Below are 23,609 nucleotides of genomic sequence, written 5' to 3'. Positions count from 1 at the left end.
CATTGGCAGCAAAACAGGCCCAGAGCATAATACTACCACCACCATGCTTGACGGTAGGATGGTGTTCCTGGGATTAGAGACCTCACCTTTTCTCCTCCAAACATATTGCTGGGTATTGTGGCCAAACAACTCAATTTGTGTTTCATCTGACATCACAAGGACAAAGATAAAACCTTCTGGAGGAAAGTTCTGCTTCTCTATCACAAAAAAAAATAAGAGTTGTAGAAATGATTGGAAACTCAAGACAGCCATGACATTATTTTCTTTACATGTGTATGTAAACTTTTGACCACGACTGTATCTGCGATTAATTTTGAGTTAACTATGAACAAAATGCGATTAATCGCGATTAAATATTTTAATCGTTTTTTATAATTATAATTCATTTTAATCGTTTTTTATCATTTCAAGAACATTCTGCTGGCCAGCAAACCCAACAAAATAGATTTCAGTTGGAGGTAGTTGTCATCTTAATTGGGAGTGTAATTAGGCACTCACCCAGCAGCCCTTCAAACTGCTCGATGGCCAGCACCGCGTTGTCCTGCGTGCTGTGGTGGAGGTGGTTGGGCATCTTGGTCATGTTCCAGGGCATGGACCGGCACAGCGGGATCCGAACCGGCTCACAGGACGCCGCCCAGACCGCAGCCGGCCACAGCGCGCAGCACGCCAGCAGAGGCACACACAGTCCCGCCAAAAGCATGTTGGTCCCCAAGCTTGAAGCCAGAAGTTTCACACAAAAAAAAGAACGAGAGTCTTTGGAGACCAAGCGATCGTCCCGCTGCTCGGTGCCGTTCTGACTCGAAGGTCCGGTCAGCGGGCGGCTAGAGGAAACGGGAGGGGCCGAGTTGTTCACACTTTCACCTCCTCTTCCTCCTCCCTCCTGGACTACTTTCCTCCTCACTCATCCCTTCTTCACACCCCTCCATCTCCTCTTCCTCTTGCCTCCTTCCTCTCTCTCTTGGCTTGTCATGTGACCTCCCCTTAAATCATGATCAACACTTGGTAACAGTCAACAAATATGTCATAGGACAAATAGCAATAAATCAAACATATTGCAGCAATTATGATCAAACTGTTCTTAACCCTTTTGCCCTTGGGGGCCCCACTATGGAGGGGCCCGGGTCCCACACAAGTCATCTTACTCTTGATTTTAATGGTATTCAATAATTATATCTAACCTACTTACAGTTTCACATGATAAACATTGTCAAATGATATGAAAACATGAACCATAAAACCAATAGAAGGGAAACATAAATTCACATACAATACGCAGTGCTAAAATAAACAAAACTAAATTAATAATGAATATGTTTCTCGGATAAACTGTCAATAAAATTTATGTGCAAATGAAAATACAGCTTCACTACTTTAGTCATATTTTCTGCGCTTAGGAAACTTCTCTATGACTTTGTTGCAGACTTCTTCTGTTTGATATAGTCCTTCCTGCCACAAGTGGTGAAAAAGTGTATTACAACTGCGGCCCGTACAGACTTTAGCTGAGAAACCGCTCTCTAGAGGGCGCTGGCGGCCCAACAACACTATGGTTAAGAAGCACTACCCCAAAGCATATGTTGCAGAAATATTGATCCTGACACCAAGGAGGCCATGTTGGTAACTGTTCATTCCTCCACTCATGTGACCAAACAAGGTTTTAGTTTATGAGTTTTTTAAAATTTAGAACACACGGGTATAAATGTATACACTAATAATTTATTTTTAATTTTTTAATTTTACATTAATTTTAATGTTTTTAGTTCAATTAGTTTTTTTAAATTAATTAAATACTTTAAATCAAATCAATCAAAGTTGACTTACATAGCCCCTAATCACAAATGTCTCAAAGGGCTGCACAAGTCACAACAGATCCCACATCAGGGCAAGAAAAAAACTCAACCCAATGGGGACAACGAGAAACCCTGGAAGGGACCGCAGATGTGGAGACCCCCATGGGTGAACTTTGAAAATATACTTTAAAATCTAAAAAATCAAACAAAACCAGAATTAAATCCTCTGTGTCTAGATCTGGGCTATTCAACTGGTCACGTTGGCCCTTGAGTTCAGTTCAAAACTTGTGTGACAAACCTTTTTGCAGCAAGTTCTTAAAAAACATGGACGTTTAACCAGATCACTGGGCTCCAAACTAAACCAGGCGTTCCTCAAGGCACCCCTTTGAGTCCTCTCCGTTTTGGCAGTTTGTTACGTGATTTCTGTAACTCAGGTGTTCCCTGTAGCTTGTTTACTTCAGATGCAAGTCAATAGTCCTGTTGATATGCCTGTGGTGTGCCTCAAGGTTCCATTTCAGGTCCTCTCTTTTTCATCATTTGGGTTTAGTTTAAAAAAAAAAGCTCACATTTTTTTGCAGAAGATTCTTAAAAAAATACTATATGGAGATGATCTTTGACTAGCTATTTTTCACAAGGTCCTTAAAAGTGCTGACAAAATAAAATTAAATGCCCAATGAACTCGCCGGTTCTCCGGAATATACAAAATAAGACTGATACTAAACGGAGAAGTCCGCCCCCCTCCCCGGGCCTTAGCTTTCTGGAAATGTAGTTGACTATCTCTGCTCTGGACTTTATAGATTGAGGCAATGTACGCATTAGCATGTAGCTAAGGTTTGGCGTGTGTTTCTTGCTGTTCTTATAGGGCCTACATAGGCGCCGCTTATACCGGCCTGGCCTGTCGGCTTAGGTGAGTCCCACGTCTTCTTCCTGCTTGGAAAAGTTTCACATTTTCTATTCAGTTGACTTTCAGCGTATTCCAATTGGAGTGGGCCTTGCTGCAAAACGTTGCTATCGACCCATACCTGACTTTGAAAGAGCCATCCATGCATTTGTGATGTCACCCCTGGACGACTGTAGTTCTTTGTAGGTAGTCCTGGATCAGGGCTCTCTCCAGCAGCTGCGTATCTCTGCTGCTGGTCTTTTAACTAAAACCAAACGAGGTGAGCACATGACCCCCGTACTGGCTTCCCCTCACTGGCTCCCAGTTACTTCATTTTAAAATTGTACTTATTGTTTTTAAATGCTTATACCAAGAAGCCCCGCCCTATCTTATTTAGCGGCTGCAGCCATATTGTCCCAGCCCGACCCTGAGTTCTTCAGACCAGCTCCTCCTGGCTGTCCCAAAAACTAGGCTAAAAACCATAGAGCCTTCTTAGTGGCATAGCCCAGACTGTGGAACAACCTTCCATTATTTATTAGGTCCTTCCAGTCTTTGAGAAAATTTAAATCTAGACTAAAAACCAAAGAGCCTTCTCAGTGGCAGGGCCCAGAGTGTGGAACAACCTTCCATTATCTATTACGGTAGGTCCTCTCAGTCTTTGAGACAATTTAAGTCTAGTCTAAAAACCATAGAACCTTTTCAGTGGCAGGGCCCAGACTATGGAACAACCTTCCATTATCTATTAGGTCCTCCCAGTCTCTGAGACAGTTTAAAACTACACTAAAAACCATAGAACATTTTCAGTGGCAGGGCCCAGACTATGGAACAACTTTCAATTATCTATTAGGTCCTCCCAGTCTCTGAGACAATTTAAATCTAGACTAAAAACATATTTTTACTCCCTGGCTTTCGAATCCAGTTCGACAGGATACCTTGGTTGTTTTTATTTATTGTTGTATCCTTTGTTTATTTATTTATGACATTTTAGTATTTTAGATGATATATTTAAGGTATATTTTACTATTGTATTTTATTCATCCTTCTGTCACCATGTAAATGTGACACTATGTGCCCCTTTTCTTATGTCTGTACAGCACTTTGGCCAACTGGGCTTGTTTTTAAATGTGTTATATAAATAAATAAACTGAACTGAACATAGCAAGTTAATAGAGGAAAAAAAACATGATGAGCATGTTGTACTGATCCGATATTGATGATCCCCTCGGTATACATTCAATGTATATTTGGATTGATCCGCCTGTCGTCTGTCAGGACTACACTTCCCAGCATGCCGCGCAGCTTTCACGCATGTTAGCGAATGAGCTGATATCATCGCTTTGCTCAGTGCTTGACCTTTGAACCCCCCCAGTGCATGAACCGCTCTGCTCGGTTATTGCTCTTCCAAAGTGGAATGACGCAGCAAAGTGTGTGTGTGTGTGTGTGTGTGTGTGTGTGTGTGTTAGTTATAGCAGTAATGATTGTCAGATGTTGTAGGAGCTCGTGTTTCGGTTGACTTACTGCCAACACACACACACACACACACACACACACACACACACCAATGGTCTCTCTGGGTTTTCTGACTCATGTGTCAATACACAGAAAGGCTTGTCAGCACTTTTCCTCTGTCCTTTCTCTTCCTTGCTTCCTTTCCTCCCTCCTTTTGCGTCCTCTCCCTAGTGTGCGTGCGTGTGTGTGACGTCGGAGCTCATGTTTGTCAAGGAGGTCTTATCAGCTTGACACATTTACGTCCTCTTTGATTAAATATGTGCGTGTGTGTGGGGGCAATAAAAAGGTCCGATCTAAGCCAGAAAATTGTTTATCTCTCTCCCCCGCTGCACTAACTGCAATGTTTTTGGAAACTACCAGAATCTTTTCCAACATAAACAAAAGCCCAGCTGCACAGACACACACTAGCTTGGTACAGCATCCAATAGAGGCCCTGTCAAAGATGGTTGAAATGATAACACGACTGAAAGAAGGTGATGATGCACTGTAAAGTATTAGACTTCCTCCGAATGTTCATCATGTAAAGACAGTAATAAGCAACTTGAATTTCCTTTTTTTCCCTTCAAGAACTAAGCAGAGCCACAACTGGCATGTCTTGCTTACTTTTAGCGTCCACTGAAATCTTCAGAGGGACTGTGTCGCCCTCTAGTGGACCTTCTCTGAAGTTAGCCTTAAAGCAGTGTTTTTCATCCTTTTTATCCTTTTGTACATATTTTCTTTGAAAAAATCACGAGGTACACCGCCAGCAGAAAGTTAAAATAGGAAACTCCTTAGCTTATATTCACAGTATAAAGTCGTTCTCATCAAATACACCATTGTTCAATATGAATTCAAACCATAACCGTCCATGAATCACTAATTCTCTTCTCTCTAAGTAGGCCTACAAAACAATTAGCTACCTGCTCCCACCTACTGGTATGGAACAGTATTAAATGGTTACTCAGCACAGACACTCAACAACAAGACATTATCTGCGGATTATAATTGTTGGTTTGCAACAAATATTTTTTCCACCAGTTAGGCAAAATCGCATAATTTCCCAAGGTTGAAAAACACTGCCTTAAAATAGCAGTGGCATGGAAAAACAAGTTGCCTCTATTATCATATATACAGGTAAAAGCCAGTAAATTAGAATATTTTGAAAAACTTGATTTATTTCAGTAATTGCATTCAAAAGGTGTAACTTGTACATTATATTTATTCATTGCACACAGACTGATGCATTCAAATGTTTATTTCATTTAATTTTGATGATTTGAAGTGGCAACAAATGAAAATCCAAAATTCCGTGTGTCACAAAATTAGAATATTACTTAAGGCTAATACAAAAAAGGGATTTTTAGAAATGTTGGCCAACTGAAAAGTATGAAAATGAAAAATATGAGCATGTACAATACTCAATACTTGGTTGGAGCTCCTTTTGCCCCAATTACTGCGTTAATGCGGCGTGGCATGGAGTCGATGAGTTTCTGGCACTGCTCAGGTGTTATGAGAGCCCAGGTTGCTCTGATAGTGGCCTTCAACTCTTCTGCGTTTTTGGGTCTGGCATTCTGCATCTTCCTTTTCACAATACCCCACAGATTTTCTATGGGGCTAAGGTCAGGGGAGTTGGCGGGCCAATTTAGAACAGAAATACCATGGTCCGTAAACCAGGCACGGGTAGATTTTGCGCTGTGTGCAGGCGCCAAGTCCTGTTGGAACTTGAAATCTCCATCTCCATAGAGCAGGTCAGCAGCAGGAAGCATGAAGTGCTCTAAAACTTGCTGGTAGACGGCTGCGTTGACCCTGGATCTCAGGAAACAGAGTGGACCGACACCAGCAGATGACATGGCACCCCAAATCATCACCCAACCATGCAAATTTTGCATTTCCTTTGGAAATCGAGGTCCCAGAGTCTGGAGGAAGACAGGAGAGGCACAGGATCCACGTTGCCTGAAGTCTAGTGTAAAGTTTCCACCATCAGTGATGGTTTGGGGTGCCATGTCATCTGCTGGTGTCGGTCCACTCTGTTTCCTGAGATCCAGGGTCAACGCAGCCGTCTACCAGCAAGTTTTAGAGCACTTCATGCTTCCTGCTGCTGACCTGCTCTATGGAGATGGAGATTTCAAGTTCCAACAGGACTTGGCGCCTGCACACAGCGCAAAATCTACCCGTGCCTGGTTTACGGACCATGGTATTTCTGTTCTAAATTGGCCCGCCAACTCCCCTGACCTTAGCCCCATAGAAAATCTGTGGGGTATTGTGAAAAGGAAGATGCAGAATGCCAGACCCAAAAACGCAGAAGAGTTGAAGGCCACTATCAGAGCAACCTGGGCTCTCATAACACCTGAGCAGTGCCAGAAACTCATCGACTCCATGCCACGCCGCATTAACGCAGTAATTGAGGCAAAAGGAGCTCCAACCAAGTATTGAGTATTGTACATGCTCATATTTTTCATTTTCATACTTTTCAGTTGGCCAACATTTCTAAAAATCCCTTTTTTGTATTAGCCTTAAGTAATATTCTAATTTTGTGACACACGGAATTTTGGATTTTCATTTGTTGCCACTTCAAATCATCAAAATTAAATGAAATAAACATTTGAATGCATCAGTCTGTGTGCAATGAATAAATATAATGTACAAGTTACACCTTTTGAATGCAATTACTGAAATAAATCAAGTTTTTCAAAATATTCTAATTTACTGGCTTTTACCTGTATAAATGATAAATGGGTTATACTTGTATAGCGCTTTTCTACCTTCAAGGTACTCAAAGCGCTTTGACAGTATTTCCACATTCACCCATTCACACACACATTCACACACTGATGGCGGGATTTATAACATCAAAAGACCTACAAAGTTTGCGAGTAAATAGACATGATCAAAATAGTATCAATCTCACGGAGATTTTCGAGAGATAATGAGCAAGCCAGTCACGTGATCTGTGACGTAGAGGTAGGAACCACAGATCGAGTTTGTGAGAGCCAACAACGATTGCTTTGGGGAAAAAGAGATCAATAAGAACCTTCTATTTCTGAGACTGAATATATGGAGGATGAGCTACAAGTTTTAGAAGCTATGTGCTAAACAGATTAATCTTTAGTGTAACACTATAACCTCATGTAGCAGTATTGCTGAGTGCTAAACAAGAAATACAAGCAACAAATAGATAAAACAATCACTTACTGTGCAATGTCTGCTCTCACTGCAATGACGACTGATGGGATGTTTATATCTTCCCGTTAAGATGAGGAACTAATCATAATCCACACAAAGGGTTAAAAGGAAAAGTTGCTGCCTTCGGTTGTGTGTGTGTGTGTGTGTGTTTGCCTCCATTTCCGGGTATAAATTGAAGGTCACAGATGAACAACGTCCAGATTCATGGCTAAATCCTCCTATTATGCAGATGAGAGGCATGATTTGTAATCTATAATAACTTTGAGGAGCCGAGACGCGATGATACGGGAGTAGCAGGATATTGGCTCACAGTACAGCAGCATAAGCTAGCATTAGCTCTCTGTTATCAATGCGCCGCTAAAGAATAGTTTGTCTGCGTTAGGGTTTATGATGACAACATCACGAACATAATATTCAGGTCACGCGATGTAAACTGTGGCGGGTTTTGTTGGCAAAATGGAGAGCCCCCATTGACTCCATTGTTAGCTGACTTTTTATTGATTTATTTAGTCACGACTTCGAATGCATAAAAAAGACAAAAACACATGTGTCCATGTCTGATATAGGACGTCCTCCCACCCACGAATCTACGGAAAATTCTAAATGGCTGTCTGAAATTGTGGCATTCTGTGATGTTTAGACACTATTTTCACATACTTTGGGGATTGTAAATACAATTGGATATGGTTTGACACACAATAATGCATAGAAAGACAATTGTCCACTCTACTGCTACTTTCAAACAGTATGATGTCATTGTGTGTATACTGTGTGCACAAAGTACAGCATGAATAAGGAGATCCTTTTACGGTGATAATAAGGATGACTTTTGATTGACAGGGTATTACTACATTATTGTTGTTGTGCGTATACAAATTCATACTAAGGGCCGTCTCATGTTGCCAAATAAGGTAAGAGAACCTTAAGTAGAGTGGTGTTGTGTGAGTGGAAAGGTGGCGCTAGGTAATACAACACCACTTACACTTCAGCCTGCACTTCCAGCACCACTCCACGCTTCTGCCTAGTCTGGATTGAACGTGTGCCTGCAAGTCCTGGTCCTCCATGTGGGCCTGAGAACCTGGACCGGGTCCAACACTGACATGCATGGAGAAGGTTGTCTCTTTTTGGGGATTCTGAGCTGGACCGCAGCTGTGGTTTCTGGACTTTGAAGTGGACCGTTTGCCAAACTTTGATACCACTCAGCATCAGGTACCTCACGCTATGAATGAAACCTTTCGGATGTTCCTATTGTCAGAATAAGAACGCCTTTGAAGTGGCCTTGGTTCTGCGAGAAGGAGATAAACGCCATGGATGCACTCTCGCACTTATACTGTATATCTTTATCCATGATGTCATGAGGTACAGGCCTGAAGAGGGAGAGTGGAGGAGAGTGTGTTCACTAAGCACGCGCGTTATGTTAAGTTTCAGTTTCAAGTCTTAAGTTTCAGTTTCAAAAAGCAGCAATTAGAGCAGGCCTATTTAACTGGCTTTTCATTTGGCCCGCCAAACATCACCCAAGTGGGCTCGATGAAACCATTCAAACTAAGGTTGATTGTGTATGCATTACTCCCGCCACCCCTTAGGGGGCTACTGCGAGGAATGTGTCACGATGAAACAGCAGTGGGGTGAGTAGAAGAAGACTACTCCTTCAACCCTGAAAACAATTCAAATAAATTGCATAAATTGGACTTTTAGCGACGACTGGACAACAAAGTGCTTGAGTCGCTGTTTCCTGTCGGACATTTTAAGCGACAGACACAGTGCTGTAGACAGAGACGCAACAACGGTAGAAATCCATAAATGTAACCTTGGTTAAATTTTTGTAAGTAGATATTGTGCATGAAGATTTTTTGTTTTTATTGTATTGAAATTGCTGACGTGGCTTTTGTATTGATTATCATGTTGTTTTTTGTCTAAGAGTAACTCTGGCCATCAAAGGTCGTTTAATACATGTAGCGCTAAGTTTCACCTGTACAGTGCGAGAATGCTGCACCTCAGGTTTAATTGTGATGAGTCACATACATTGTTGTGTGATGTACTGTAGATGTTGTTTAATTTCTATATGCGTAAACATATGTAGTTGTGTGAATGGATTAACACCAAACCTTCTATTTTGTCCATGTAAAATACACAATGGACATTATTTATGTAAAATACACAATGGACATTATTTATGTAAAATACACAATGGACATTTATGTAAAATACACAATGGACATTTATGTAAAATACACAATGGACATTAACTATGTAAAATACACAATGGATATTTTTTAGGTAAAATTCACAATGGATATTTTTTATGTAAAATTCACAATGGACATTATGTAAAATACACAATGGACACTATTTATGTAAAATACACAATGGACATTATTTATGTAAAATACACAATGGACATTAACTATGTACAATACACAAGGGACATTATTTATGTAAAATACACAAGGCACATGATTTAGGTAAAATACACAATACACATTTATGTAAAATACACAATGGACACTGTACTTCTGTAATGTTTAGTTTATCCTTATAATTTCAGTTTTACAATCCGAAATGAAAAAAAAATTAGGAAATAAAGAAAATAATTCAGAATAAGGAACATCAATCCCCAACAAAACCTCTGGAGTTTCTGTTTCTTCATGCTGTTAACTAGCTGCACACGCTGGAATTGAGTAGTGAGGGCAGAATAATTAATTTATTGACAGCGCAGTGTTTACTTTGTAAATAAGTAAGTCTCAAAGGAATATAACCTGCGGAGGCACTTTCTCACCAAACATCCACATTTTGATGTCAGGCCCCCGAGCCCTCGGACTCTTGAAACTGCGGCCCTCTTCATTGTGTAGTTGAATAGCCCTGAATTAGAGAGATTGCTTTGACTTCTTGTTAGCTTAACACCTTCTCCCTCGGCCTGGTAATTCTGTTGTGTGTACTTATTTGTAGGATAAATTGTTGAACTTCAGTTCTTGTCACCTCTCATCATTTTAGACTAAAGAATCTTGGAGGACTCTGCCTCCTGAAAGGGAGAATCTTAAATAAGACAAGGTCTGACCCGTGGGCGGCGGTAATCTTAAATAAGACAAGGTCTGACCCGTGGGCGGCGGTAAATCAAGCATGTCGTGTGTCATGACCAGCAGCAGCACAAAACCAGACATATTTTGGGTACTTGGTACAGAACCTTGGGGTGCACCTTTAAGCAGAGAGCGCGTTAGCATTGGTGGAAGCTGGAGACCCGCCCACTTCAAGTCTCACAGTGTTTGTAACATTGTCCCTCCTCAGGACCACCTACATCTTGAGCTCCAGACTCTGGTCATGCAGTCCCTCGCCGAGGAGATCCAGAGTTTCTCTCGCACGCGTCTGAAGAGGCAGTGCACCCGTGTGACATCGCTGAGCGGCCGCCGCATCATCGAGACCTGGAAAGGCTCGATGATGACGGTGGTGGACGACCCGGCCGCACCGGAGAAGATGCTGGGGTACGTCCCGGACGCCTCGTGGGACCTCCAGGTGGGCGTGGTCAAGCCCTACCTGCTGCTAGGTGAGTCCCTTCGCACCCGTTTGTATGGTTTATATAGGAACCTCACTTTTGTGTGTGTGTGGGCAGGTTCTCAGGACGCTGCGCATGACTTCAGCACCTTGAGGAAACACAAGGTAAGTCTTCCAAGCGGACCCGCACGCCGCCCACTCGGTTCTGATGCCGCCTACCTACCCGCTCGTCAGGTGTCGCACATCCTCAACGTGGCATTTGGCGTGGAGAACGTCTTCCCCGACCTGTTCGTCTACAAGACGGTCAGCATCCTGGACCAGCCCGACACTGACCTGGTGCCGCACCTTCAGGAATGTTGTGACTTCATCCTGCAGGCTCGGGCAGAGGTACTTTGGTGACATTGTCACGCTAAAAGTGGATCCTTGTAGTATACCGTATTTTTCGGACTATAAGTCGCTCCGGAGTATAAGTCGCACCGGCCGAAAATGCATAATAAAGAAGGAAAAAAACATATATAAGTCGCCCTGGAGTATAAGTCGCATTTTTTGGGGAAATGTATTTGATAAAAGCCAACACCAAGAATAGACATTTGAAAGGCAATTTAAAATAAATAAAGAATAGTGAACAACAGGCTGAATACCGTATTTTCCGCACTATAAGGCGCACCGGATTATTAGCCGCACCTTCTATGAATTACATATTTCATAATTTTGTCCACCAATAAGCCGCCCCGGACTATAAGCCGCGCCTACGCTGCGCTAAAGTGAATGTCAAAAAAACGCTGCGCTAAAGTGAATGTCAAAAAAACAGTCAGATAGTTCAGTCAAACTTTAATAATATATTGAAAACCAGCGTTCTAACAACTCTGTCCCAAAATGTACGCAAATGTGCAATCACAAACATAGTAAAATTCAAAATGGTGTAGAGCAATAAATAGCAACATAATGTTGCTCGAACGTTAATGTCACAACACACAAAATAAACATAGCGCTCACCTTCTGAAGTTATTCTTCATTCGTAAATCCTTCGAATTCTTCGTCTTCGGTGTCCGAATTGAAAAGTTGCGCAAGCGTGGGATCCAAAAATGGCCGGCTCCGCCTCGTCGAAGTCATCGGATTCTGTGTCGCTGTTGTTGTGCAGCAGTTCTGTGAATCCTGCCTTCCGGAAAGCTCGGACCACAGTTGTGACCGAAACTATCTGCCCAGGCATTTACGATCCACAGGCAGATGTTGGCGTATGTCGACCGGCGCTATCTGCCCGTCTTAGTGAAGGTGTGTTCGCCTTCGGAGCTGTGTGAAAAAAGCCACCCGGCCTCTTCGCGTAAACTTCCCTTAACCACTCGCTCATCTTTTCTTCATCCATCCATCCCTTCGAGTTAGCTTTTATGATGACGCCGGCTGTAAAGGTCTCTTTTGGCAAGGTCTTCCTTTTGAATATCACCATGGGTGGAAGTTAGCATGGCAAGCTAGAACCACAGTGAAGGATGACTTCTCATTCCCTGTGGTGCGAATATTCACCGTACGTGCTCCCGTTCCACAGTGCGGTTCACAGGAATATCAGTTGCTGTGAAATACGGTAGTAATCCGTGTGCGGATGGAGAGATTGCGTCTTTTTATGAACCGGATCCTTGTCGCGTAGTAGGAGCCATTTTGTGGTCTTTACAGATGTAAACAGGAAATGAAACGTACGGTGATATCCGCGCGTTTTTTCTTCTTCTTCCGGGGGCGGGTGAAGCGCTTCCTGTTCTATGGGGGCGGGTGCTTTCCTTGGCGGTTGCTTGCGTAGAAGAAGAAGCGCTTCCTGTTCTACCGGGAAAAAAGATGGCGGCTGTTTACCGAAGTTGCGAGACCGAAACTTTATGAAAATGAATCGTAATAAAGCGCACCGGGTTATAAGGCGCACTGTCAGCTTTTGAGAAAAATTGTGGTTTTTAGGTGCGCCTTATAGTGCGGAAAATACGGTAAGTGTACGTTATATGAGGCATAAATAACCAACTGAGAACGTGCCTGGTATGTTAACGTAACATATTCATTCAAATGACTATAATATATATAGAACATGCTATACGTTTACCAAACAATCTGTCACTCCTAATCGCTAAATCCGATGAAATCTTATACGTCTAGTCTCTTACGTGAATGAGCTAAATAATATTATTTGATATTTTACGGTAATGTGTTAATAATTTCACACATAAGTCGCTCCTGAGTATAAGTCGCACCCCACAAACTATGAAAAAAACTGCGACTTATAGTCCGAAAAATACGGTAACTAGCAAGTTTGCAACACGAGTGCAATCTTAATAGAAATGGTCTGTTCCAAGGTCAAACTGTTGCCATCAGAAAATGATAATGATAATCGGCGAGCCAACCCAGCAGGCACAAGACATTGATACGTTTATTATACATTATATCCTTTAAAACTGACTTTGAAACAACGTTGCAAAATAGTTGTATTTTTAAATTGAGACAATATTGGTGTCTAACGTTGAATTCAAGTTGTTGGTTGGCAAATGACCAAAGTTCAATGGTCGAATCAATGTCAGAACCCGACATTGATTAAACGATGTCAAAAAGCATGTTGTTTGAACATTGTTTGTGTTGTAGAATATTGGTTGGGAAATAACCAAATTTCAATGGTCAAATCAACGTCAGAACCCAGCATTGATTAAACGTAGTCAAAAATCATCTTGTTTCAACGTTGTATTTGTGTTGTAGAATATTGTTTGGGAAATGACCAACATTCAATGGTAAAATCAAAGTCAGAACCTAACATTGATTAAACGTCGTCAAACAGCATGTTGTTTCAACGTTGTATTTGTGCTGTAGAATATTGGTTGGGAAATTACCAAATTTCAATGGTCAAATCAACGTCACAACCTGACATTGATTTAACATCGTCAAAAAGCATGTTCGTTCTTTCAACGTTGTATTTGTGTTGTAGAATATTGGTTAGGAAATGACCAAAATTCAATGGTAAAATCAATGTCAGAACCCAAAATTGATTAAACGTTGTTAAAAAGCATGTTGTTTCAACGTTATGATTGAGTTGTAGAGTATTGGTTGGGAAATGACTAAAATTCAATTGTCAAATTAACGTCAGAACCCAACATTGATTAAACGTTGTCAAAAAGCATGTTGTTTCAACGTTGTTTTTGAGTTCTAGAATATTGGTTGGGAAATGACCAACTTTTTTATGTTAAATCAACATCAGAACCCAACATTGATTAAACATTGTCAAAAAGCATGTTGTTTCAACATTGTATTTGTGTTACTCAACGTCAGGACCTAATCCAACATGTTTTCAACGTTGTTTTAATGTCTTGTGCCTGCTGGGAATTGCATATTTCCCCAATAAATCAATGAGGGAAATGTCATGTGATGCGTTGATAGTCCACTTGCAAAGGATTATGAGAGAGCATGTAAAGATGTTAGCCTGAGATGTCCCAGCGTCTCCTCCAGCGCTGCTCAATAATGCATGAAAGTTTTGTTTCGTGTTTCCCTCATCAGCGTGCGGATCACATCTCAGGGTCACCCAGGCTGTTTCAGCCCTAACCCGAACACGACACCGCGCGCGGCCACCAGGCCGCTATCGGCCGGCTTTGATTACAGGACGTGTGTCGATGATGAAATGTGCGCACACTTTGTGGTAACTCCAGCCATCATCAGACTGATGCTTTTGCTTTGAAAAAGTGTCTCACGTTACCCAGCAGGCCATCTGGCTGCTAATGACCCTCCTTATCGCTGTCGTCATGGCGATGACGTCGCAGCATCCAATCCGCTTATGTGTCGGCATCATCCCAAAATAGTCTAGTTGACATGTTAGCCTTATCAAAGGACTCTACTATTATCTACATTGTAATATAAATACAATAGTAATAAACTTTGGACACGTATGATCATTGCACTTGATAAACTTTTGACAACCAGAACAGAATCAAATACTGTATAATATTATAATACAATAACAAGGTGTCCCTTAAGTCTGGATATATTTATTCATATACCGTAGCTCCATATATCCATAGTCCATACATACATTTGCAATTCCGTTTATCAAATAAAAGTTTGTCAAGTGTAACGATCAAACATGTCCAAAGTGTATTGCTACTATATACTGTATATAAGTAGATATCAATAACTTGAAGATAGTATATATATTGTACAAAATACTTTAATTAATGATTAAAAAACATATTTGTCTCTGCGGGTGGAGGCGAGGCCGCTCGCATTGTCACACACGGGAGTAGAGCTTGTGTGGTGAACTCAAATAGTGGGGCGGGCGCGACGCATTGCCAGGGAGGCTTGTAACCCCGGAAATGGTCTTTATCAGTATCACGCAGTAAGTATTGTGCTTCAAAAAGCTGTACACTACAAAATGTGCTCATTGTAGCCATTAATCTGGATTTGCTCATTTTGATTAAATAAAATAAAAGATCACAATTCTATTTATCCTTTTTTGTTTTGTAGATTAATGTATTTTGCTCACGAGTTAAGCGTGATTCAGATTTATTATTATTTATTGATTTTGTTTTTCAAATGGGTCAAGTTGGTGGAAAAATTTATAGTTCAAATAAGGATTAACTTATTTTTTATTTCAGGCAAATTGATGCACTTTAAATCTGTTCTGTTACAGACTAAAACAATGTTAAAGGGGTGCTGCACTTTTTTTTTAATTTTAATTTTGCTCATTGTTCACAAGCATTATGAAAGACATGACGACGGATGGATTTTTTTTTGGATCAAATTTTATCAAAACTTTGCTTACAATGTAGCCTATAAGAGTCGCTCTATTCTGCCTATAAGGCCCTTAAAAAACATCCAAACACCTCCACTAAGGTTTTATATACATGATGTAAGGATATATGTAATGTAGTAACATTCATAATAACATGTAATATATACATGATGTAAGTATATATGTAATGTAGTAACATTTATAACATGTAATATATACATGATGTAGGTATATATGTAATGTAGTAACATATATATGTAATGTAGTAACATTTATAATAACATGTAATACAGTATATACATGATGTTATGTAGTAACATTTCTAATATGTAATATATACGTAATGTAAGTATATATGTAATGTAGTAACATTCATAATATGTAATATATACATGATGTAAGTATATATGTAATGTAGTAACATTTATAATAACATGTTATATATACATGATGGAAGTATATATGTAATTTAATGTAGTAACTTTTATAATAACATTTAATATTTACGTATCTACAACGTTCGCTTTTTTCCAACATCACTGATTACTCACTGCAGACTTCATGAAAGCCGACAAACAATAAAACATAACTTACTGTACAAGGTCTGCTGTCATTAGGATTCCGACTGCTAGGATGTTCATATATTCCCGTTTAGATGAAAAATGACTCATAATCCTCGCAAAGAAAATGGAGGTGGAACCACGCGACTTTTTGTGTCGTTCTCGCCATTTCCGAGTCTAAAGTGGCTGTCAAAGTGTACCAACATGTCGGAACAGGTCCTCAGCCTTCTTCTATCCAGCTGAGAAGCATGATTTATGTCAGATCTGGGCGAATATTTTGACTCAGGGGCCACATTGAGAGAAAAAAATGTGTCTAGGGGGCCAATTTGTATGTGTGTATAAATTATATGTGCACGTTTAGCTGTAAAAATCTGCTGTACAGTATGTGTGTTTGGGTCCCTTTTTTCCCAGGAACACTAATATCAAAAGTCACAATGTCCGATAGAGTTCTAAAAACTCGAAGTGATTACATTTAGGAGCTGATCTGGATAATTGTCTTGATTTGAGACTTAAAAAAAAAAAAGTATTTAAATTCCTGACAAAAAAAAAAAAAATGGTTTGCTTCAAATGGTATGTATTTATTTTATGTGATTGGGTGTAAAAGTGTGAGGCGTAAAGGCCGGATGTGAGTGACAGGCTGAAGGTGTAACAGAGACGTTAATGAGGAACCAGTGACACAAAATAACTATTAACTAAACACAGCCAACATCTGATAGGCGGAGCTAAGATTTCACCTCCTCTCTGCTCGTCTCTCACACCCTCTAGTGTCCACCGGGCAGCACTGCACATCCGCCTGGAAGTGTCTAAATCAGCGGTGTCAAACTCATTTTTAGCTCACAGGCCCAATGGAGGAAAATCTATTCCGGACCGGTAAAATATGATAACTTAAAAATAAAGAGAACTTCAGATTGTTTTGTTTATCTGTTTTACTTTGGCCAAAAGTAGGAAAAAGCACATTCTGAGAATGTACATATTCCAAATGTTACTGTTAACAAAACACTTCAGGTTACAGGGAAACAAATGGTGCCGTTGCAAAAACACCATGAAGAACACAATGATCGTTGTCTCAGTGCATCTGCAAAGACATTAAACTTGAAGTCGCAGCCTATCTGGGATTGAGCCAAATAAATGCAAAAAAAACTATTCTCTTATTAAATACCTCATTTGTCATTAATCCTGTGCTAGCTCAACAAACTATTCAAGAGGGTTGAGTTACACTCTGCATCCACTTTTCTCATTTTTGACGAAGACATTTTGGGGAAATAAGGGTGCCAAAAGCACGAAGCAGAAAACGTAAGCGGCAGGGTTTACGTGTCGTTTGGGTCGAGAAGGAGGAGCCGCAGCCGCGCTTTACTGTGTACCTCTTATTGGCACGCTTGTTTGGCCCCCGTATAAACCGTGTGCTTGTCTAACATAATTGCTATGGCGACATCCAGAGGACACATTTAGAATAGCAGCTATTTCTATACTCCGCAAACTCATCACGCGGGCCAGATTAAAGCTGTTCACGGGCCTCATACGGGCCGCACGTTAGACACCCCTGGTCTGAATAGTCCTGTTGGAGATTTCATTGCTAATAACAAACGTGATGCCGCCCTCAGAAAGGCGTGGTCTTGGTCCACTGCAACACCGGCATCTCTCGGGCTCCGGCGGCAGTCATTGGCTACCTGATGTCATGTGACGACCGGTCCTTCGACGACGCCCTCTCCGTTGTTGCGGCGGCCCGGCCTGCCACCTGCCCCAACCCCGGCTTCTTGAACCAGCTGAGGAAGTACCAGGCAGAAAAGACGGCTACCAGCAAACACTGAAAACGCTCCAGAAGACGAAGGGAAGAATTTGCTCTTTTTACGATGTAAATGTGTTTGGCACACAGCAGCACCCTCTAGTGGAAGGAGTCCCAATGAGCAAAGAGAGAAATCAAGGAGTAGAAAACTTTACCGCAAGAGGCCGCTGTTTCTCTCCGTGAAAGAGTCGTTTTGAATTGAATTATGCAAATTATTTGTGAGTTTTTAAAAATGTAAGTGTTTTTTAGCTGGTGTGTCGCTAAAAATTACGTATTTTTGTTTTTTGTTAGCACACAGCAGCACCCTCTGGTGGAAGGAGTCCCAATGAGCAAAGAGAGAAATCAAAGAGTAGCAAACTTTACCACAAGAGGCCGCTGTTTCTCTCTGTGAAAGAGTCATTTTGAATTGAATTATGCAGTTTTTAAAAATTGAAGTGTTTTTTAGCTGGTGTGTCGCTAATAATGACGTAGTTTGTGTTTTGTTAGCACACAGCAGCACCTGCTAGTGCAGGGGTGTCAAACGTACGGCCCGCGAGCCAGAACAGGACCGCGAACAGGTTTTATCCGGCCCGCGGGATGAGTTTGCTAAGTATGAAAATGAGCAGAGCATTTTTGAATGAAAGAAACTGCTGTTTTAAATGTGTCCACTAGATGTCGCAATAGCAATTATTTGTATCTTTGTAAATGATGCTACATATGTAAAAAAAACACATGTTAGTGCACGATTCAAGGAAAATGAGCAAACTACATAAATAACATTCTGTAATTTGGGTTTGATATTTTTTTATCATTATAGATTGAAAATTAACACCAATGAGTAGTGTGTGAATGTGAGTGTGAATGTTGTCTATCTATTTGTGTTGGCGCTGTGACTTGTCCAAATGCAGCTGAGATAGGCTCCAGCACCCCCTGCGACCCCAAAAGGGACACGCGGTAGAAAATGGATGGATGGAGTTGACTGATGAACATCATCACATAATTTATTCAGAAAGTATAAATAACAACAAATAAAGGTAGAATACTATTAACCGTAACATGTACCGTATTTTTCGGACTATAAGTCGGTCCGGAGTATAAGTCGCACCGCCCGAAAATGCATAATAAAGAAGAAATAAAACATATAAGTCGCACTGGAGTATAAGTTGCATCTTTGGGGGAGATTTATTTGATAAAACTCAACACCAAGAATAGACATTTGAAAGGCAATTTAAAATAAATAAAGAATAGTGAACAACAGGCTGAATAAGTGTACGTTATATGACGCATAAATAACCAACTGAGAACGTACCTGGTATGTTAACGTGACATATGGTAAGAGTCATTCAAATAACTATAACATATAGAACATGCTATACGTGCTAAATCCGATGAAATCTTATACGTCTAGTCTCTTACGTGAATGAGCTAAATAATATTATTTGATATTTTACGCTAATGTGTTAATAATTTCACACATAAGTCGCTCCTGAGTATAAGTTGCACCCCCGGCCAAACTATGAAAAAAACTGCGATTTATAGTCCGAAAAATACGGTAAGTGTAAAAAAACAAAAAAACATTATGATTTGTAAATTTTCAGAATGTGCTTGTTCTTTTTTTAAACAAAGGAAACAATCTGAAGTTGTCTTTATTTTTAAGTTATCGTGCCGTGATTTTACCAGCCCACTTGGGATTAGATTTTGCTCCATGTGGCCCCCGATCTAAAATGAGTTTGACACCCCTGTTCTAGTGGAAGGAGTCCCAATGAGCAAAGGAAGAAATCAAGGAGTAGCAAACTTTACCACAAGAGGCCGCGTTTCTCTCTGTGAAAGAGTCGTTTTGAATAGAATTATGCAAATTCTTCCTGCAGTTTTTAAAAAATGTAAGTGTTTTTTAGCTGGTGTGTCGCCAATAATAACGTGTTTTTGTGTTTTGTTGCTGTCAGTTTGTGCATCTTTTGTGTGTTTTCCTTGGCAAAGCGATGAATGAAATAAATACAGCAGCTATGCTTGTCTACATGTCAAACCTCCAAAAAAATGGCGTTCTAGAGATTTTTGTTCACATCCATGATGACCCGAAATATATGAGAGGAGAAGTTATGACAAACTGCAGAAAGACAACATTACTGTCCAAATACTTCTGCTCCTAACTCTCCATCCCATAATATGACCCAGACCACAGGTCCTTCTCCTCCCACTCGACAGGCTGCGATGCGCTCAGACCGCCAAGGGCGTCACGAGTGCAGGATGTCCGCCCCTGCGCGGAGGTGACTTGAACCTCCGCTTGACCATGGGGTCCTTCTGCTCCAGCCTGGACACCAAGGTTCTTGTCGTGATGACCGCCACGCCACGCCGCGGGTCGCCGCCCCGGCCAGCGAGAACAGGTCAGATGTTACCTTTGCTACCAGTGGTGTCGACGTTCGATTCCTGCAGAGGAACTTTGTAGAACTTCTCGTCCGATCTCCTCAAATAAGAGCTTTGATTTGACGTAGGAGAGAAACGGCACAAAGTGACTCTCGGCTGTGTTCATGTTGTATGTCTCCTTTGCATACATTACACACACACACACAGCTGGGTCCGCCCACACGCAGGAGTGTAATTGTTTGTCTCTTGAGTGTTGATTAGTGAAGAGACAATTTGGGTTCCATTAGCAGGAAGGCCAATCACACCGTTGCCATGATGTTTTTCCTACTAACATCCCAATAACATTATCCCTGAACGATTGATACAAAATCATTTGGACAAAAAGCCAATGCTCTTTATTGACCAGCAGAGGGAGACAATGTCACATTTATCACAAAGTACTTAACTTGATGAAACTGCCGGCCACTGTGTGTACGTGTTAAATTTAGACATCAGGCGGTTTAAAAGATGTTTTATTGTCGTCATTTTGTGGACAATGTGGGTGACTCACCCAGTGACCATGGAGTGAACTTTCTAGGGACTCCAGGCACAGCATTTAATTATATGACCCAATCCAAACAACCTTCCCTAGTCATGGCGCAGGATTGAAAAATTCAACCAGCACAAAAAGTCAAAAAACATGGTCACACATAACACAACCAGCTCGTTGAACTTTGTGGATATTATAAAAAAACAGCCAACCACCATAACAAATTCAGAATTATACCCATTTAAATACATTGCAAGGCATGATGGGAAAAATGCAAAAAACTCTCCACACTTAGTAGGAGTCAAACTTTCCCATGCTCTTGATATTCAACTCTAATAATTATTAATTATATATTCATGATATTAATATAATATGCACACATATATACAGTGCTCAATACCGGGGTAGAGCGGAATGTACGTTAGGTCAGGAAAAAACACAGAGGCTATTTCATCCATACAAGCCTGTTTCACAGGTTTCCCTGCTCTTCAGGGGATTTTATTGAAGTGTCTGTGGTTGTTACATATATATAGGGTACATTACATGGGGGTGTGGCCATTATTACACAGTAGTGCCTTGCTTCTGTGCCGGTCTCATCATGGCCACAGTATATTTATAGCTAGAATTCACTGAAGTGCATGTGCCTCACAATACGAAGGTCCTGAGTTGTCCTGGGTTCAATCCCGGGCTCGGGATCTTTCTGTGTGGAGTTTGCATGTTCTCCCTGTGACTGCGTGGGTTTCCTCCGGGTACTCCGGCTTCCTCCCACCTCCAAAGACATGCACCTGGGGATAGGTTGATTGGCAACACTAAATTGGCCCTAGTGTGTGAATGTGAGTGTGAATGTTGTCTGTCTATCTGTGTTGGCCCTGCGATGAGGTGGCGGATGGATGAATGAACAAACATAAATATCCACCTCCTATTGGTTCCATAGCGAAATGAACCGTGGATATTTAGTTCGTTCATCCCAAGTGTAAAAGTCAGCATGACACGTTTTACTTTGACGATCATTTTTAGACTCTCTATTTTTGGAGCCGACAACCTTTGGACGGCTGCGGAGTCACGTGATCAAGTAGAAGCTGACAGAATCATAGAGTCTGCGTCTTCTACATCTGCACTCTTGTATCAACTTTGATGTATGAATCGTTGCTCTGCAGACTGTCCCATCATGCATTGTGTTATATCCTCTTCAGCTCGCTACCAGGTTTCTATGAGATGATCGGAAATAAATCAAGGTGCGTAAGCTTGGTAACAAAATAAAGCGTCCTTATTAATGATAAAGCTTTTAGTAAATACATGTGTCAGATAGCATAGTTTACTGACTATAATAGTCATTATAGTCAGTAAAAAAATCACAGATTTATTTGTATATAATTCAATGTAAATAAATATTTAACTGTTCATTTAATTTTTATCATTTGTATTATTTTTTAAATTATATATATTATTACTATGTAATGTAATATATAATACATATTACACTTATTATTTTAATATTTAAATTAATTAAACTTCTGGTATCAATCCACAAGTCAGTTATTGAACCATTTTCCAACCAAAGGATGCTTGAAATAGTTTCTTCATGTGTGAAACTGGATTTAAAATGCGTTAAATAATTATGAGTGATTTTAGATGATCCAAAATGGGCTTTTTTTTGTTTGTTTGTTTGTTTTTTTGGCCATGGTCTTGAAACGTGACGCACAGAAAAAGTTGAGATCTGACACACATACATTTGAACTTTTAATGGCATCCCATAAAGTTTGCATATTTCAGCTTCTGTCATAACGTGGTGTTTTTCGCATTTTACTGCGAGGATTGTTTTCCCGGGAAGCAAACTGACTTTTACGGACAACGGTAGAAGGTGGGAACATTATTTAATCTCTCTAAAACTCAACGAAGTACAAAAAACAGAAAGCAACCCGAAGGCAATCGTGGCTATCGCACGTGGAAGCTAAGGCAAAAACTTAGGACATAAAACCTGAAACTAAAGACATGAAACCCGCACTAAACTGTGACATGAAACAAATAGCTTTAACTATGGAAACGAGCAGCATGAACTGTGGTATCGCATGAAATAATCAAGACTTACTGTGGCAAGAAAAGAGCAATCGCAAGAATACCAGCATGAGCAGAGCATGAAAAGAACATGTACAGAGCAATGTCGCCAGGACGACTAACTGGCAAAACAGGCTTAAATAATAGTCTCTGATTAGAGCAGGTGCGTGATCAGAACACATGAGGCAGGTGAAACTAATAAGTCGTCAAGGAAACTAAAACAAACAAGGGTGCACAAAAACAGGAACTATGGAGTCCAAAAACTAACAAAAAATAACAAAACATAATCCAGACCACAGAACATGACAGCTTCAATGAAAAAACTAAATCTCCGCAGCCTGAATTTGGTCAGGTCAGGCCTTCAAAATAAAAGCTGGCCAGTAAATGAACTCGGGTCGAAGGTGCAAAGTTGCAAACACACTTTTCATAAAATGTCCCTTTTTTTCAAAAGCAAATGTAGACAAGTATGCCATGCAGGGCCCCATGTTGCGCCCGGCAAAAGGATGCTCGGGGTTAAGCGGTTATCATGCTTCTTAAAAACCTGAGTTGGAAGTTGTGTCTCACACACTTGTGCCTGTCAGGTGACCTTCAGCCAGCAGCAGCTGACGGCCCGACGCTGCGTTCAGTCAAGAGCAAACGCAGCACGGGGAGGCGTGTCCACGGATCGACCAATCAGATCAAGACGAGGTGGGATTTTTTTTTTTTTAAACAAGCGAAAGGACCAGAACGGCTCTTAACTTGTATGACTGAATGATAACCTTGTGTTGTCACAGTGACGGG

General features: G+C 40.8%; 2 protein-coding genes across 6 annotated transcripts in view; one reads left to right on the top strand and one right to left on the bottom strand.

The window, feature by feature from the left end:
* frzb (frizzled related protein) overlaps positions 1-893 on the bottom strand; it is a 17,002-nt gene extending 16,109 nt beyond the window's left edge. The window contains exon 1 of the mRNA XM_061970985.2: positions 499-893. Coding sequence (XP_061826969.1) covers positions 499-700 — 202 coding nt within the window. The 5' untranslated portion in view covers positions 701-893. The remainder of the gene's footprint in view (positions 1-498) is intronic.
* The window catches only part of dusp19a (dual specificity phosphatase 19a), a 47,072-nt gene extending 23,469 nt beyond the window's left edge, over positions 1-23,603 (top strand). For 3 of the 5 annotated variants that reach the window (XM_072914512.1, XM_072914511.1, XM_061970987.2), the window contains 5 exons: positions 2,650-2,694; positions 10,621-10,989; positions 11,059-11,211; positions 17,724-20,265; positions 23,411-23,603. In XM_072914512.1, the coding sequence (XP_072770613.1) occupies positions 10,654-10,989; positions 11,059-11,211; positions 17,724-17,930 (696 nt within the window). In that variant the 5' untranslated portion in view covers positions 2,650-2,694; positions 10,621-10,653 and the 3' untranslated portion in view covers positions 17,931-20,265; positions 23,411-23,603. Of the gene's footprint in view, positions 1-2,649; positions 2,695-7,675; positions 8,548-10,620; positions 10,990-11,058; positions 11,212-17,723; positions 20,266-23,410 lie in introns of those variants that run through there. The other 2 variants (XM_072914513.1, XM_061970986.2) reach the window with 2 other exon arrangements.
* The last annotated feature ends 6 nt before the right edge of the window (positions 23,604-23,609 follow it).

This window comes from Nerophis lumbriciformis, linkage group LG13 (assembly GCF_033978685.3).
Source record: "Nerophis lumbriciformis linkage group LG13, RoL_Nlum_v2.1, whole genome shotgun sequence".
Taxonomy (NCBI): Eukaryota; Metazoa; Chordata; class Actinopteri; order Syngnathiformes; family Syngnathidae; genus Nerophis; species Nerophis lumbriciformis.
This window is presented reverse-complemented; position numbering and strand designations above follow the sequence as displayed.